This window comes from Apodemus sylvaticus, chromosome 4 (genome assembly GCF_947179515.1).
Source record: "Apodemus sylvaticus chromosome 4, mApoSyl1.1, whole genome shotgun sequence".
In the NCBI taxonomy this organism is placed as follows: domain Eukaryota; kingdom Metazoa; phylum Chordata; class Mammalia; order Rodentia; family Muridae; genus Apodemus; species Apodemus sylvaticus.
In genome coordinates, this window is record NC_067475.1 from 140,047,516 (window position 1) to 140,065,855 (window position 18,340).

The 18,340-nt window shown below is 40.9% G+C and overlaps 1 protein-coding gene across 8 annotated transcripts in view; it reads right to left on the bottom strand.

Moving 5' to 3' along the window:
- Phc3 (polyhomeotic homolog 3) overlaps window positions 1-18,340 on the bottom strand; it is a 71,770-nt gene that overhangs the window by 24,568 nt on the left and 28,862 nt on the right. For 4 of the 8 annotated variants that reach the window (XM_052180685.1, XM_052180687.1, XM_052180684.1 and 1 more), the window contains 5 exons: window positions 16,888-16,986; window positions 12,938-13,809; window positions 12,612-12,659; window positions 8,240-8,393; window positions 6,435-6,685 (listed from right to left, as the gene is read on the bottom strand). In XM_052180685.1, coding sequence (XP_052036645.1) covers window positions 6,435-6,685; window positions 8,240-8,393; window positions 12,612-12,659; window positions 12,938-13,809; window positions 16,888-16,986 — 1,424 coding nt within the window. The remainder of the gene's footprint in view (window positions 1-6,434; window positions 6,686-8,239; window positions 8,394-12,611; window positions 12,660-12,937; window positions 13,810-16,887; window positions 16,987-18,340) is intronic. The other 4 variants (XM_052180689.1, XM_052180690.1, XM_052180688.1 and 1 more) reach the window with 3 other exon arrangements.

The following is an 18,340-nucleotide window of genomic DNA, read 5'->3' on the forward strand; positions in this document are numbered from 1 at the left end:
TAAACAAACCTATCACCTCTAGTGAATTAGAAGCAGTAATTAAAAGTTCACCAATCAATGTAAGCCCAGGGCAAGATGGATATAGCACAAACTACTACCAGACTTTCAAAGAAGGCTTAATGCTAATACTTATCAAAGTATTCCACAGCATAGAAGCAGAAACAGCATTGCCCAAGTCATTTCATTATGCTACAGTCACCATGATCCAAACCACATAAAGACCCAATAAAGAAAGAAAATTGCAGACCAATTTCCCTTATAAACATAGATGCAGAGATTATCAGTAAAATGATTGCAAACAGAATCCAAGAATACATGAAAAAGATCATCAACCATGATCAAGCTGGCATTATACCAGAGATGCAGATTGTTCAGCATACATAAATCAATAAATTTAACCCACCATATAATCAAACAAAAGGACAAAAACAGCATTATCCTCTCATTAAATGCAGAAAAGACCCTTAACAAAATATAGCACCCTTCTGCGGAGAAAGAGGAACACTCCTCCACTGCTGGTGGGGTTGCAAATTGGTACAACCACTCTGGAAAGCAGTCTGGCGGTTCCTCCGAAAACTGGGCACCTCACTTCCAGAAGATCCTGCTATACCACTCCTGGGCATATACCCAGAGGATTCCCCACCATGTAATAAGGATACATGCTCTACTATGTTCATAGCAGCCCTATTTATAATTGCCAGATGCTGGAAAGAACCCAGGTATCCCTCAACAGAAGAGAGGATACAAAAAATGTGGTATATCTACACAATGGAGTACTATTCAGCCATTAGAAACAATGAATTCATGAAATTCTTAGGCAAATGGATGGAGCTAGAGAACATCATACTAAGTGAGGTAACCCAGACTCAAAAGGTGAATCATGGTATGCACTCACTAATAAGTGGTTATTAACCTAGAAAACTGGAATACCCAAAACATAATCCACACATCAAATGAGATACAAGAAGAAAGCAGGAGTGGTCCCTGGTTCTGGAAAGACTCAGTGAAACAGTATTTGGCAAAACCAGAACGGGGAACTGGGAAGGGGTGGGAGGGAGGACAGGGGAAGAGAAGGGGGCTTACGGGACTTTCGGGGAGTGGGGGGGGCTAGAAAAGGGGAAATCATTTGAAATGTAAATAAATTATATCGAATAAAAAAAAAAATATAGCACCCTTCATGATTAAAGGTCCCGAGATAGTAGGGATACAAAAAAAGATACCTAAATATAATAAAAGCAGTTTACAGCAAGATCACAATCAGTGTCAACTTAAATGGAGAGAAATCAAAAACATGACAAGTTTGTCTACTCTCTCCATACTATACAATATAACTGAAGTCTTGAAGTCTTATCTAGAGCAATAAGACAACTGAAGGATATCAAGCGGATACAAACAGGACAGGAAGAAATCAAAGTATCTTTATTGGCAGATGTATATACATACAGATATCATATATAAGTGACCCTAAACATCCCACCAGGGAACTCCTACAGCTGATAAACACTTTCTACAAAGTAACTACATATAAAATTAACTCACAAAAATCAGTATCCCACTACATACAAATGACAAACAGGCTGAGAAAGAAATTAGGGAAACAATACCGTTCACAATAGCCACAAATAGTATAAAATACCTTGGAGTAACTCTAACCAAGCCAGTGAAATATCTGTGTGACAAGAACTTCAAGCCTTTGAAGAAGATGTCAGAAGATGAAAGCTCTCCTATGCTCATGGATCGGTAGGATTAACATAGGAGAAATGGCCATCTTACCACAATCTAAAGATTCAATGTAATTCCCATCAAAATCCCAACACAATCTTTTTTCTTACAGACCTGGAAAGAAAAATACTCAACCTCATATGGAAGAACAAAAAACCCAGGATATCTTTAGCGTCCTGTACAATAAAAGACCTTCTGGAAGTAACACCATCTCTGATCTCAAACTGTTCTACAGAGCAATAGTAGTAAAAACTGCATGGTTATTGGCATAAACACAGATAGGTTGGGGCTGGAGAGGCGGCTCCGTGGTTAAGAGCACTGACTGCTCTTCCAGGGTTCCTGAGTTCAAATCCCAGCAACCATGTGGTGGCCTGCAACCATCTGCAATGGGATCTGACGTCCTCTTCTGGTGTCTGAAGACAATGACATTGAACTTGCAAACATAAATAAAGCTTTTTTTTTTAAAATCCAGGTTGATCAATAGAATAGAAACAAAGACTCAGATATAAATCCACACATCTATGAACATCTGGTTTTTACAAAGAAGCCAGAATTATACAATGGAAAAAATAAAGCAAATGGTGCTGGTCTAACTGGATGTCTGTACGTAGAGGAATGCAATTATATCTCTGCACAAAACTCAAATCCAAGTAGATCAAAGACCTCAACACAAAATCAGACACACTGAACCTGATAGAAGATTAATGGGGAATAGTCTTGAACACGCTGGCACAGGAGACAACTTCCTAAGCAGAGCACCAATAGCACAGGAACTAAGATCCACGACTAATAGATAAGACCTCATGAAACAGAAAAGCTTCTGTAAAACAAAGGTCACCTTCAATAGGACAAAATGACAGTCTACAGAATGGAAAAGATTTTAATCAATCCCACATCTGACAAAGGGCTAATATTCAAAATATATAAAGAACAAAAGAAAGTAGACACCAACAAACCAAAAAGTTCAATTTAAAAAATGGTGTACAGATATAAACAGAGAATTCTCAACAGAGGAATCTCAAACGGCCAAGAAGCACTTCAAGAAATATTCAACATCCTTGGCCATTGGGGAAATACAAATCAAAATGACTCTCAGACCTGTCAGAATGGCTCAGACCAAAAACACTAGTGACAGCTCATGCTTGTGAGGATATGGAGCAAGGGGACACTCTTCCACTGCTGGTGAGAGTGCAGACTTATACAGCCACTGTGGAAGCAATTAGGCAGTTTCTCGGAAAACCGGAAATAGATCTACCTCAAAACCTAGCTCTATCACTCCTGGCATATACCCCAAAGAAATGCCACAATACTACAAGAACATTTGCCCAGCCATGTTCACTGCAGCTATATTCATAATAAACAGAAAACAGAAACAAACTAGATGCCCCTCAACCAAAGAATGGTTAAAGAAAATGTGGTACATTTACACAATGGAGTATTACTCAGCTGTTAAAAAAATAACTTCATGAAATTTGCAGGCAAATGGATGGTACTGTTGGGAACAAGCAAAAGAGACTTATTCTAAGTACTACCATTTCATTTCTAGACTCCATTTAATTACAGGAAGAAACTAAATTCAAGGTCCCAGGTCTCAGGGGAGCTGGGGAACTGTCCAATAGCTAATAGCTTTGGTTGTAAGAAAACAGTTGTCAGAGTCCAGGTAGCTCAAGGACAACTTGTAAGGGGACATTTGTCTGAGTCCAGACATCTCAAGGGCAACTTCTCCATCTTGATGTGAGGGTCACACAAGTTCATGCTCCCAGGCCCAGGAACCCACTCTTAACCTGATTGGTGAAAACTCCCTTGCTCAACCTCTTACATCAAATGTGACTGGACAACAATACAGCACACCCTGACCCCTTGCTTAATGCTCTAATCCTTTAGATATGATGTGCAGCATGTCTACAGGTCACAGTTTAGCTCCTGAGTCTGTTCTGTGGCCAAATGTTTGTCAACTTCTTTGAACTGGATTTGAATTATGTTGAATTTATGTTAGATTAAAGTGAACACCACACACTATAGAACTAGAAAAATTAACATAAGTGGACATCAGCTGTAAAGTAAAGAATAATCATGCTATAATCCATAGACCCTGGGAGGCTAAATACCAAGGGGGTCCTAAGGTCGGAACATGTACAGAGCCATATTGGGGCAGTCATGCACGGGGTTTGAGTTTGACATTGGTCAAGGACAATCCCTGGCTTCGGGCAGGAATCTGCCTTTAGGACATAATAGGGAAGTAGGTTAAAGCAGGAATTTTTATCCTAGGGTGAAGTGCTAAGAGGGTACTTGACTACATCAAGGTTAACTTCTCCCAGATAGCCAGGATCCTGCTCCACCTAGGGTGGAGTGCTCAAAGTAAAGGTTAAGTTCATTGTTCCTCCAGGTCTAGGAATTCCTGAATTAAGCAGGTGACCCACCCAGCTGCCGGAGCAGTCAAGACGAGGACCTCCAAGGGAAGCTAGACAACTTCCACCAGAACTCAGCCTGGAGTCTGGGGGGGAAGGGTTTGCCCAAACTGTTAAAAGGTCTGGCACCATTAAAGTTTCCGGCCTTGATCAGTGAAACGTTGTCTTGGCCCTTCTTCTTTTCGCCCCTTCCTCATCCATCCCTCAGCTTCTGTTCCAGCAACCCAGTTCATAATAGCTGCAGGCAGCTAAGGAATACAACAGGAACATGCCAGGAGCCATCCTCACTTAGATCTCAATGCCAAGAACTCTCCATACCAGGAGCCATCCCCACCTGGCTCTCAATGCCAGGAGACCTCGATACCAGGAGTCATTCTCACTTAGATCTCCATGCCAGGAACCATTCCTACATTAATCTCAAAACCCCCTCCTTTTGAAGTTCATCTGTGGATAGGTTACTATAGCAACCCCTTTCCACTTCACCTCCTCATGACCTCCTTTTATCATGCCAAAATTCCAGCAGCAATAACTAGCCTTACCCAGAAATTATGAGACACTGTTTCTTAGAAATGATGTCAGCCCCCCTGAGATTGTTCCTCCCAAACCTTATAAGCTTCCCTTTATATTGACTTGTGTAAAAATTAAAATTTGACAGCTTGATCAGGATTAGACTTGCTGTCGGTCTCTCTTTGTATCTTCGTTCCATCACCTTTCTTTTAGGTAGCTCCAGGAACCCTGTTGACTGCCCTGCAGGTCAGGACAGGAACGTATGACTCTTTCTAGAACAGGGAACTAGAAGACTGAAGGTAGCCTACAGACAGAAATAGGAGAGACCAGGTGGGGGAAGATGGAGGGAGAGATGACTGAAATTGGGGGCGGGGGGAAGCATTTCTGGAGTGAGGTAGAAACCTAGTGCAATGGAAACTCCCGAGAATCTACAAGGGTGACCCTAGCTAAGACTCCTATTAAGGGGGATTCAGAGCCTGAACCTCCCAACTCCTATAACCAGGCAAGACTTCTAGTAAAGAGATTGGGGCACCACGTCAGCCACAAAACCTATAATCTGTCCTGCCTACAAGGTGTGCTGTGGTAAAGGTAGCAAAGAAATTGGGAAAGTGGACAACTAAAGAGCAGTCCAGCTTGAGATCTGTGCTATGAGAAGGAGCCTACCCCGACACTGCCTGGACGACCAGGAACTAATAGTGCACACACCTAGGATAGAATTAAACAAGATTGGGGAAAAAAGAGTGTCAATAAAATGATCCCTAATAATAGTCCCAGTAAACAGGAGCCTAGCATGCTTGCAGGTTATGTAGGAGCTCAGAAGTCTGTGGAAGAGAGGAAGCAAGGATTGCAGGACCCAGAGGGGTCAAGGACACTACAAACACAAAAACACAGAATCAACTAACCTGACCCCTTAAGGGTTCACAGAAACTGAACTGACTCAAGGAGCTTACACGGGCCTGACCTAGGTCTTCTGCCTGTGTTATATCTGTGTAGCTTGGTCTTCTTGTGGGACTCCTAACAGTGGGAGCAAGGGCTGTCTCTGACTCTTTGGACAGCTTTTGGAACCCTTTTCCTCCTACCGAGTTACCTAGTCCAGCCTTAATACAAGGTGAGGTGCTTAGTCTTATTGCAACTTGATATGCTACTTTTGTTTGATATCCCTGGGAGGACTGCTCTTTTCTGAAGGGAAGCAGGAGGAGTGGATGGGGGTGAAGGTGGAGGTGGAGGACTGGAAGGAGAGGAGGGAGGGGAAACCACGGTCAGGATGTAACATATGAAAGAAAAACAAACAAGTAAGTAGAAGAAAATGTGAAGCTGTAATTGACAGTACAATGGTGACAATCAGTAATAGCTATGGCTAGTAAATGCTAGATGCACAAACATATTTAATTCAGACATACCCTAAAAGCATCTCCATCAGACAGACAAGCAAAATTAAGATCAGAAATGGCCAGTACAAAATGTCTCAGGCCAAGCAGTGGTGGCACATGCCTTTAAACCCAGCACGCGGGAGGCAGAGGCAAGTGGATCTCTGTAAGTTCAAATCCATCCTGGTCTACAGAGAAAGTTCCAGGATGGCCAGGGCCACACAGAGAAACCCTGTCATGAAAAACAAAAGGGGGTGAAAAAATCTCAGAACTTGTATAGGCAAATACATAAAAGTCTACATTTAAAAACAAATCAATCTTTAAATCTAAAATGACAAGCATTTTCTTAGAGAATAACAGTAGAAATTTTTTAAGATAATGTTATATGGCCAAAGACAACTTTAAAAACACAAATAAGCTTCCTACTTACAGGAAATGGCTCCAGTCCCTCCTGAATTACAAAGCCTTCTATGACGTGGGTCAAAATCTGTGGCTTCACAATAGCCTGCGGGGGCTTGTTCTCCAGGCTGGGAGTGCTGCTGGCCAGAGAGGTGCTGCTGCTCCTCGCAGAGGCAGCAGGGATTAAGAGTGGAGGGGCAGGAGCAGAGACATGGGTGGGGTCGGACGGAGACTTGATCACGGAAGCACTGACTGAGGCCACGGCAGGCAACTCCACTTGCTCTAAAAGGAAAGGGATCTCACGGTTAGCCATGTGGCCTGCAGAGATGAAGGCTTAGGAGTGAGCACCAGCCGACTGCAGATCTGCTGCTCTCCAGGGACATCATGCTGCTGCCTCATCTAATCCGTACAACATCCCCATTCTATAGACTATGCTAATGTGCTCAAAATTAGCACCTACACATTTTTACTGTCCCCATAAAACCTGCAAATCCCCTAAATATTATCTCGAGAATAACTACAAAAATGTCAATTGAGTTTCTGTTTGCTTTTTAGCTACACAGATAATAAATGTCTTACATTCCTGTCTATTCCACATGATTCAGATGGACATATATTCACTTATAAAGTTGAAAAGGAACCCCAAATCCATAAAAGTAGGAATTTCAGTGATTTGAGCAGGTTACAGGCCATAGCCTCGAAGCAGAAAGCTCTTCTGAATCTTCTCAGAAGGCATGTTGCTTTCTTTCAACTTCTGTGTTGCTACGTGTGCTGACTGGGGAAATGCTGCCGCACGGAGCACACAGCAGGCCCACTAAGGCTCAGCCAAAAGGTCTATTGGAAGGAGCCGCTACTCACAGCAGCATCAACCCTTGACTGTCAGTGCTAACGCAGAAGTGAAACAGCTAATGTGTAGGCTTTGGGTGAGAACAAGACTGAAGAAAACAGCAGGCATGCGTGCAAAGTCACTCGCCCACCACTCGCCTGGTGCCATGGCCAACGCTTACATGTTGTGCCTCACTCGATGCTGAGATTAGAGACACTGGCCATCATGCCTGGGCCTTTTTATATGGTGCCAGGGGCTGACACCAAGGCTCGGTGCATGCTCAGTGCACTCTAGCAACTGAGTTGTATACCCAGCCCCTAACATAATATTATACTGTGTGTGTGTGTGTGTGTGTGTGTGTGTAAGCACATACATGAAAGCATGCGTGAAGGTCAGAGGACAACCCTGGATGTGGATCTCTGACTCTATTTATTTTAAGAGAGTTTTTGTTATTTGCTGATATATACATCAGGTAGGCTATCTGGCCCTTGAGTTTCTGGATATTCTCCTGTCTCTGCACTCCTCTAACTATGGGAACACTGGGATTATAGGTATGTGCTATTGTGCCTAGCTTTATGTGGACTCTGGGGATTTGAACTCAAGTCCTCATACTTGAGTGACAAGTGCTTTACACACTGGGCCATCTCCCTAGTCTCTTATTCTAATTTTTAAATAAGAAATGGCTAACACAGGAATGTAACTAGGTACATAAAACACATCTGGATAAGCCACAAGTAATTATGATGCTTGAAACATCATGTTTTCTTTGGGTGGCGCTAAAAGTTTTATAAACCAATAACTTTCCACTGCTATTAAAGAATTTTCCAAGGAAACAAGAATTTTTATTCCTTAATAAGACAATATTCATACATTTTAAATTTTTAAATACAATCTATCTTTTGCTACAGTTAACAACAGTAATAGGTTAGCTAAATGCTATCTCTAGTGGAAAAAGTTTCTTATTACTGACACCTATCAAATAGAATCTTCTATACTTTGCATTTCCTCACCTAACAAAGGATGTTCGGATGTCAAATCCTCTCCTCTCCCCACAGTGATAGCTGCTGGAGACAAGGTGGGGGGTGGGGGAGTCCTGTCCATCCTTGCACACTCATCGGACTCCTCTGGCATTTCTTCCTCACACACATCTTCTACCTGATAAACCTGCAATGACAAGCCATACTACCTTGAAATGTTTCCAAAAATACATTTAATGAGATATTGTAAATTTTTAAAATTTTAATTCTAAATCCATTAAATTTAAAAGCAAAGCAAACAACAATGCTGACAACTTGAAAGGCGAACGTTGGAAGCACTCATAAGAATGTTTTATAAGACCTAGCAGTGTGTCACAGAAAGCAGGCTGTGGGCCAGCTGGGTAAGCTTTCCAAAATGATACTGGCCACATCTGAACAGATTTTTTAGAATTAAAAAAAAAAAGGGTATTTTGCTTTACATAATCAATTAACTATTTTAAAAATGCCAATGCTTCTGTTCATTTCTACCTGTCATGAATCAAAATAGGTGCTAGTGAATTTTACACTCTAAATAAACTTCCAAAATAATTTATGTCAGGCCAATATATTACCAAGGAAATTATATGCAAGATTACTCATTATTAAAGACTAAGCTATGAAAAATTACTGTCTATGAAACTGCAGGAAAGCCAGCAATGACACTTTAATTAATTCCCTTTCTGCTGTATTCAAGAGTGAAATGAACTCTTAGAAGCTAGTATGATATCTGCAGAAAACATCCTTCCTTCACACAGTACACACACCCTAAGCTATACAGGATCTATTTTTGGTTCCCATGGGAAGATTTAATTCCTTTTATCGAAGTGTGAAGATCCCTGAAGAACTGTGACATCAAAATCACAGAGAGGGAGCCATGAAATTAGAACAAATTACTCAACCAACACTTTCTTAGCCTTAAGGATTAAGTTTCCAAGTGCCCCTGGAAATGAACAGATGAAGCACTTTGACGCTTGGTGTTTCTGCAAGACGGCCCCTGCTCTTGCAAGGCTGTAAACAAGCCTTTCCTCCTCCCTCAGGCCAGAGAGTTCTCACATTTACAAAGGTTGAGGCTTTTCAAAAAAAGATGTAGCTAATTAAAACTGTAATAAATCTTAATAAAAGAAATCTGAACATTCATAAAGTAACTTTAAGTGACATCCAATGTTACATTTTTAGTCAATTTGATAAAATAGTTTGATAATTTTAGGTGTCTAGAATTTAATATGAAAATAATCAGGAATTCTGAATCTGACATAAACCATGTAAAGTACTAGGAAGTTTCATTTATGAAGATATACATGACAAGAAGTAATACGGGTTAAAAAAACAAACACCACCTCTAAACATCTATTTAGAATGAAGTAACCATCTGTCGAGGAATGGGCACAGGCTCTAATTCCAGCACATTGAAGCCCGGGACAGAATACTGGGCTGGAGACCAGCCTGGGACCGAAGATCCCATGGAAACAGCACCAAGAAAGTAAACACGGAACCCCCCTCGCCAAAAAAAATTTCCTTCTAAATTCTCACTAGACTCATTTTATATTTAACATGATATCTTGAACTATTATCTAAGTCAAGTTCTAAACAGGCCAAAAAAAAAAAAAAATTGTAAGACAGTTTTTCACAACCCAGAAACAAGAAAACAGTTTCACCAAAAGCCTAACTCACAAGTGGAAGAGGTCACTGTCACTGTATACCACACTGTGGATGGTCACTAGTGTCTGTTCATGGTAACAGCAATGTGTAACGTGAGGGTAAAAGTCAGCACCGAATAGGTCCCTGCCCCACATGGCCAGGGGTTAACAACCACAACCATCAGCACATACACAGTGTCAGTGCACAGGGTGGCAGCGGAGCTGACTGGGAGCCAGACCACTGGCGTTAGTAACAGTCGGATTTAACACACTGCATTCCTTTAACAGACAGCACTTCCCTATGAAGAACAGGATCACTAAGGGGCCACAGTTCTCTTCACCCTCGACACTGCCGTGCACTACTGAACAGCTACTTATAGTATCTTTTAGGGAATCAAAGCTTGACCATGAACAAAATTGTGATTTTGAAAAGTATTTTTTTTTAAAAAATAAAAGGCTATAAAATGAATAGCACTGTTTTTCAAATTTCCATCAAGGAACACTATAAAATAGTTTTCATTCCTAAGATGAAGTTAAATAGAGAGAGATCTCCTCATAATCTCCCACATAAAGGAAAACAAATCAACAGGAAAACAAAGTAGGCAAAAAGAAATCTGTCACACATGTCTGGCACAATCAGCACAAAAACCAGCTAAACACAACAACTAAACTACTGAGAAAGGCAGTTAACTGAAGGCTTTGTTCACAGGCTCATTACAAAACTTGCACAAGTTCTATTTAGCTCGTAGCTACTGACTATTCTAAATATAAGGAAGACCACCAAACTTACCTCAGTAAAGTCCATATTCCCATCTGTCTCCCTTTCCTAAATAAACTGAGGAAATTTGTTTATTAGTTCTAAATCATCTACCTTCAATATGTCTGATTTATACCTAAATCTCAAATTTAAAAAAAAAAAAAAAAACTATTTCATTTTTAGAAATATCTTTTCTGAAAACATACTGATTTAGTTTGATAATTCACTTTTTTCATTCAAATGTTTCTATCTTATTGGAAAGAAATATATCTGTATTTAAGTACTTGAAATAATCAAGGGTGGTTTTGATGAAAAGAAAAACCTTTTAGTAACAACAGCAGAGTGGCTACTTAGTCAACAGCTGAGGCAAAAGGAATGGGAAGGAGACTAGCAGGCGACAGCAACAGAGGAAACTTCCAGAAACAAAGACAGTGGCCTTGTGGTTTCAAAACAGAGAGCAAAATCAGCAAAAGAGAGTCAGTAATATTTCTGACTTAAAGTGTTTCATTTTTTAGCATTTCTACCCTAAATATGTTGACCCAAAGTCCTCTTATAAAAATAATTTTAAAAAAATAGATTATAGAAATTTTATTGTTTATTCACTGAAAACCAAACACTGAATTAAACGTTAAGAAAATTAAATTAAAGTCGAGCGGTGGTGGCGCACGCCTGTAATCCCAGCACTCTGGGAGGCAGAGGCAGGTGGATCTCTGAGTTCGAGGCCAGCCTGGTCTACAGAGTGAGTTCCAGGACAGCCAGGGCTACACAGAGAAACCCTGTCTCGGAAAAACCAAATCCAAAAAAAAACAAAAAAAAACAAACAAAAAAAAAAAAACAAAAAAAAAGAAAATTAAATTAAATTTGATTCCTTTGAAAGCACTGTGTATTTCCTACACCTTTGTTTTTCCGGTTGTGTTTTGGCAGTCCTGGGGACTGAGCCAGGGCCTAAGACATACTAACCAGGCAGCCTACCTCGGAGCTACACCCTTGAGGCAAACCTGCTGGATGTGCTCTAAAACCCCATTAAAGGACATACAAAGGTATATTTAACGGTCAGCTCATCTAACACATGTTTCTCTTGGGCTCGGACTTTTCAGGGTAGCAACAGGCAGGACTGAGCAGCGGCTCTGAGCCTGTTAAGATCACTTAGAAGGGTAAGAATAACAAACTACAGTCTTGAGTCTAGAGTCAGAAGTCTCTACTGATGACGAGAGTGTAACTCCTTTCCTTCAGTGTTATTACATCTACTGTGTGGGAACTCTGTCACTAGGGCTGCTGAACTCACTGGACAGTCGAGAATGGCCCCACTCATGATCTCAGTGCTCCAGCTGCCCATGAACCAGGAAAACGAGAGTATCAAACCATGTCTGACTTGGAGTGATTTTCAAAGTTCAACACAAAACTTCCTTTTAGAAAAATTATTTTTCTCAGTGAGTTATTTTTTATTAAACTCATAAAGACCTTATTTCAATTTTTGTATAAACCATCTTATAAATTTTAATAATTCTTTCAGAGAAAATTTTGAAAAAGAAAGATATTTTCAAGATACATTTTAGGCACCATGTGACCCTTTCTAGAGTTCATCTGATACACTCCACTGAAACCCAATTACTCAAAACTTTTACTCCATATGTTACAGTTCTTTCATTTTCGATATGAAAGTCAGAAACTCAAACTTTGAGCCTTTTAACTGAGAACTAATTTAAGTATTAAATAGAATATTTAATTTAAGTATTAGTAGAATAGAAATTTTAAGCAGTAAGTTTTTTTACAAAGTTGAACTCTATCATAGAATAAATTTCTTAACAGTTTTAATTATAAAACATAATTTCATCAGAAAAGTTATACATACAATCAAAGAAAAGTTGCTCAAGGCCCAGGACTTCTGAATGCACACAACTAAGTTTAGCTAGATAAACCATGCGTTTAAGAACATACAAGCCAACGGAAGGGAGCCATGAAGGATAATCACCTTAAGAGAAAAAACTTTGTGCAGATGACACTGGTTCAAATGCATTCCCTTGGGGAAAAAAAATCAACTCTGTAAAGATAGCAGACGGATTTGTTTAAATAGTAATAAATTAACGAGGGACTTTCATAACCATCACAATTTAAGCATGCAACCATACCACAACAAACAGTTTTCCCTTTGCTCATTCATTACATTGTCGGAATCCGACACAGGAAAAGGCGAACTTAAAGATCACAGTCACTGAGACTTAGCAGCACTCCAGAACGTGGGAGAAGCAGATTTACGTTCAGTTCAGCAAGAAAGTCAAAGAGCTGCCGAGGGCTTACCACTGGTGGATCAACAGGGGCCGGCGGTTGGACTTGTAGATTTACCGCAACAGTCTGTGGAGGAGGAAGAGTCTGAAATGGCAACTGGACCAAAGCTTCTGCAGCAGGTAGCTCCTCTTCTGACACCAAAGCATTCTGCACCAAAACCTGGCCCTGGGATAGAATTTCAGGCTGCACTTGTAAAGACTGCATAGACTGCAAGGGCAGTGGTGGGATCTGAGCTGGAGGAGATGCCGACATCTGTGGAGGGGTTGCAATCGGAATTGGAGATGACTGTAGGGTTGAATACTGCTGGTGTGATGTTGGGGACACTATCTGTTGACCAGGGGACACCAAGGCAGACTGCTGGACGGGGCCAATGTGTACCACAGGGGAGGCTGGAAGCGGAAGATGGGATGGAAGATTCAGCTGTGCTGTGGACTGTACCTGATCAGCAGTAGCCTGCTGCACATTTGTCCCTGTCTGAAGAGCTGAAGACACAAGAGGGTGTGGCTGGATAAGTGCTTGTGGATGGATAATTATAGTAGGAGACTGACTTGGGGAATGAGGTGGGGGAGGAGACACCACTACAGACTGCTGTGCGGCCTGTGCCTGATTAGGAGACACAGTCAAAGGCGGGGGATGGCTCTGAATCGGAGAGCAATGCTGTGACTGGGCATTACTGGGAGCCGGGGAAAGGCCATGGTTTGGGAGTGGGATACAGTGCTGGGATGGGGGTGGATCTTGACTTGGACTCTGAAGGGTGATTGGCTGAATTTGCTGTTGTTGCTGTTGTAATATCAGCTGATGATGGGAAACTTTAGGAGGTGGTGAATGAAGAGGAATCTGTTGATGTTTGATTAGAGAATGAGGCTGAATTGGAGAATATGAAGCTGTGAGAGAAAAAAATGACAATTAGTACTGATTTCAAAACAGAATAGTTTTACATAAACCTAAAGGAACAGAGTTTCACATCAGAGTCATAGTCACTAGCAGTCTATTACAAGTCTTCCAGTTATGACTAATTTGACATTCTGTGACAACATATTTTCCTTGCAAGGCTGAAAATGCTGGATCAAGTAAGCTACATTGTGAAATGCTGAAGGGAAAACAACTTAACCACATATGTACAATCACATGTGTACAACTGCATGTGTACAATCACATGTAGGCCTTCTTCATTTGTTCTACTCTTCCTGTCGTGAGAACAGCTACATTAGCTGTGAGCACTTAGGTCTACGTACTGGAGTCTGTCTCGTCTCTGAAGAAGGATCATCATTCAACAAGTACAGCACATATAAGGGTGACTTCAAGATCAAAGATCTTATCCTATCTATGACAAAAAATGTCTCAAACTAATAGCAAAATCAGTTAACTACAAAGCTTCCCAAGTAAGTGTTTTAGCTCAGATAAAGCCTTAATTGATCAGAAAGAAAACTGTTTCACATAAAACTCCAATTCAGCAAAACACACGACTGAATCGTGCAGTGCTCAAGCCAGTCCAAATCAAAATGAACAATCTCATAGAATTCTCATAGAGAATGAAGACATGAGATCATGCTACGTAAGTAAGGATGGTATCTATCCCTTCCCACTCAGTGGAAACCCTGGAATAAAGGATAGGCAGTGGCTGGTATCAGATCCTCCACAGAGGTGCTCACAACAGGGACTCATGTGGACAAGGATCACCCGGAACGGTTCCCACCATGATGCCTCTTTGCAGGGTGGAAGCTGGTGAAACTCTCCCCATCTAGAACTAAAAACTGAATGTACTGGGAGATAAACTGAACAACTGCTTCCTACTGCACAAAAGCAAACACATCTCAGCTGGGCGTGATAGGCACACATTTAATCCTAGCACTCAGAAGGTAAAGGCACCCGGACCTCTGACTTACAGGCCAGCCTTAATTACACAGTAAGTCCCAGACCACCCAGGGCTATAAGGAGAGACACTGTGTCAAAGTCTCTCCTCCCCCCAGACCCCACCTCAAATGAAACAGTCAACTATATCAAATCTAAAGACAGAATTTTTTAATCTTGCAATGTAAATATAAAAGTTGTATAACAACTTACATCATTTTATATTCAACTACACTATGACAAATGCATTATATAAACTTCTAATAACTTTTTTTCTTAAACATTTTTGTATTCGATTCAAATTTAAAATTTAGGGATCAGGCTGAAAAGACTTCTCAGCAGTTAAGAGCACTGGCTGCTCTTCCAAAGGACCTGGGTTTGGTTCCCAACATCCACATGTTCATGACTTTTTTTAAAAGATTTATTTATTTATCATATGTAAGTACACTGTACCTGTCTTCAGACACCCCAGAAGAGGGCATCAAAATCTCATTATGGATGGTTGTGAGCCATCATGTGGTTGCTAGGATTTGAACTCAGGACCTTCAGAAGAGCAGTCAGTATTCTTAACCACTGAGCCATCTCACCAGCCCTACCCATAACTATCTGTAAAGCCAGTCCCAGGGGATCCATTGCCCTCTTTTGGCCTCCTAAGTTACCAGGAACACATGAGGTGCACACATGCACACAGGCAAAAATATAAAATAAAATCATATAAAATGATTTGTTTAAAAACGATAGCAGTCCTTTAAAGAAATTAGCACCTAATTAATATCTCAGAGTATTTATAAATTTCAATAGATATATACTAATTATTTTTAAGTGGAGGACTGAGGCCACAGCTCAGTATAGAACAGATGCTTAGCATGTGTATGGCATGAATTCAAACCAAGAACTGAAAAGAATAGGTCTAAAATTTAATCTAAAATTATTTTCACATAAGCTAGTAATTCAAGTAAGACTCTCAGCCCTATACAAATGTGGTGATAGCTATGTTATACAGTACTCAAAAGAGAACAGTAAATAAAATCCTTTCATTCTATATAAAGTGCTTTCAAGTCTGTCACCAGCACAGCAGCTGTGGAGTAAGTGGCCGCTATTCCTTCTTTCAGATAAGGAAATACATCTTTTAGCCTCCATTTAAAAAACAAAGTTATAATTTAATTTAATCACCTTTCCAAACACTTTATTTTGAATCATGTGTCTATGTGTGGAGTGTGCACATGAGTGTGAGTCCCTGAGAAGGCCCAAGGGCAACATTAAGACACCCTCCGGCCACATGGGACACACCCTGAACACAGGCAACACACACCCTAGGATAAACTCTCTGTGATCCAGTAGGTAAGCAAGCTAGTATTTTAGTAAAGTAAAAGTCTATTCTTCATCTAAGTTAAAATCTCAGATCAGAACTCAGGGTGCAAGGACGATCCAAGAATGGAGGACAGGGGCTGTGAACAGGAAAGTTGGCCATGGCTTGAAAGCTGTGTCCAACTGGTGACTTTCTCCAACTTTAATGAACTTTATTACTGTCAGAATGACCTAACATTTGAAAGACTAATGACTTACATAATTTCTCTCATGATTTACAATAATGTATCATTTTACTCAATAATTACTACAACCCCATCAAGTATACATGGTACTAAGCTAATGTAATATATGACAGATTAACTAAAATCACATATTAAATACTGAGTTGAGGGCTATATTATAAACTGTTCCCCTCTCCCCAAATTCATATGTTGAAACCAAACCCCTAAAGTGGCTATATTTAGAGATAGAGAGGCTAGAAAATTAAGGTCACATGGGATCCTGGGAGTAAGGCCCTGACAAGGCAGAGATTTGTCTACCAATAAAAAGAGATCCAGGGCTGACAATATGAAGCAACAGGTAAAGGCCCTTGCAGACAAACCTGATGACCTAGGTTCAATCCCCGGAACCCACAGTAGAAGGAAAGACCCAGCTCCGACCAGTTGTCCTCCAGCCTGACATGCACTGTGAAATGCCCATGCTGCCTACACTAATCTACACACAAAATTAGCAACTACCCCCACCCCCAACAATGTTTCTAAAGAAGTACCAGACAGCTCCCCTCACCACTGCGCACTCACAGGAAAGTCCATGTGAGGACAAAGAGAAGCGACAAGGAGAAAAGACGTCCCCGTCAGAGCTGGGCATGGTCAGACGTTGACCTGGGACTTCCAAGGTACCTAGACAAACCAGTAGAGGACTTTTTCACTATATGTTGAATTGCTGTCTAGATAAGAAAAAAAGAAAAGGAAAAAAAGCCCTCTGAAAACTGCTTAAAAGTGAACTTTTACCTTTATATATTAAAAACAAAACTATCAGAGGCTGAAACGGGAAAGCTGTCATGAGTTAAAGACCAACCCGGGCTACTTCTAAATAAATAAATAGAATTACCAACAAGTGAAGGCTTCCACTCTTCAGAACAAATGGTAAAGAAATTCAAGTTATTTTTATACCCTAAAAATATATATAAGAAAACAGTAACCATGTCCACTATAGTAACTATTAGGCAACTACATAAGACTACAAATAGAGGGTCTGGTCTTTTTCTCTATTTAAAATGACTGTTGGCATAGTTCTGGCTAAGGAAAAAGTAAGATGGCAGGTCTCACTAGAAACCTTACCCTGTGCCCAGTCCCTTCAGGCTCAGGAGGCCAGTGCTGCTCCCCACTGGCTCCCACAGTCCTGGCAGGGCTGTACTTTGAGGCTGAGAATACTCCAGACAATGCTCTGCAAACCCCAGTCATCTGGTCCTAGAGACAACCCAGACCAGGACATAGATATTTATAAAAAAGAAGCCATATCTACTACATATCATACTACAGCATGAAAGGATTGGTTAGCGAAGTTTATAGTACATATGGAAGATTCATTCACAACCATCTAAGCACTGTGACAGCTAAACAACGCTGATGAGAAACACTGTGATAATTCCCAAAGTGTGTAAAACTGGTTCCTTACACACACAGCTGCCTGCCCTTTATAGGCACATGAGTATAAAGCACAGCTGAGTGCTACCAGGATGAAAAGGGGACCCTGAAAGGTTAAGACATAATCAAGTAGAGCGCTAAGTCGTGCTCTCCCTCTGCACACCCGTGAGGGAGCTGCCGGCTGGCTAGTACGGAGGCCTGAGCTCAGGAAGCACACAAACAAGGACGTCACACGCGTGCAGTCAGGACACACTTCAACTTAGAGAAACCAGCCGATGCCAAGTTAAAGGATGTAACTCCATGTTAGAGCGCTTGTGTAGCAGGTGCTCGAGGATCTAGATTCAATCCCCGGAGCAAACACAGAGAAGTCTGTCTAGATGGGATAAGTGGACTTCAATAGCACACACCAGAGAGAGGAACCAGGGGCAGGGCTACCTGCACAAGAGAGAGACTATTCTTCTCCCACATGAAGCCCCACACTGGTGGGGATGGAGGAGGGTTAGAAAAACCATGTCCTTATTTGCACAGTCTTTTGGTTTGAAAAGGTAACATATTAGTCCTACTAATGACTTACACAAAATACACTTAATTTTTTTCTAAAAGCTTA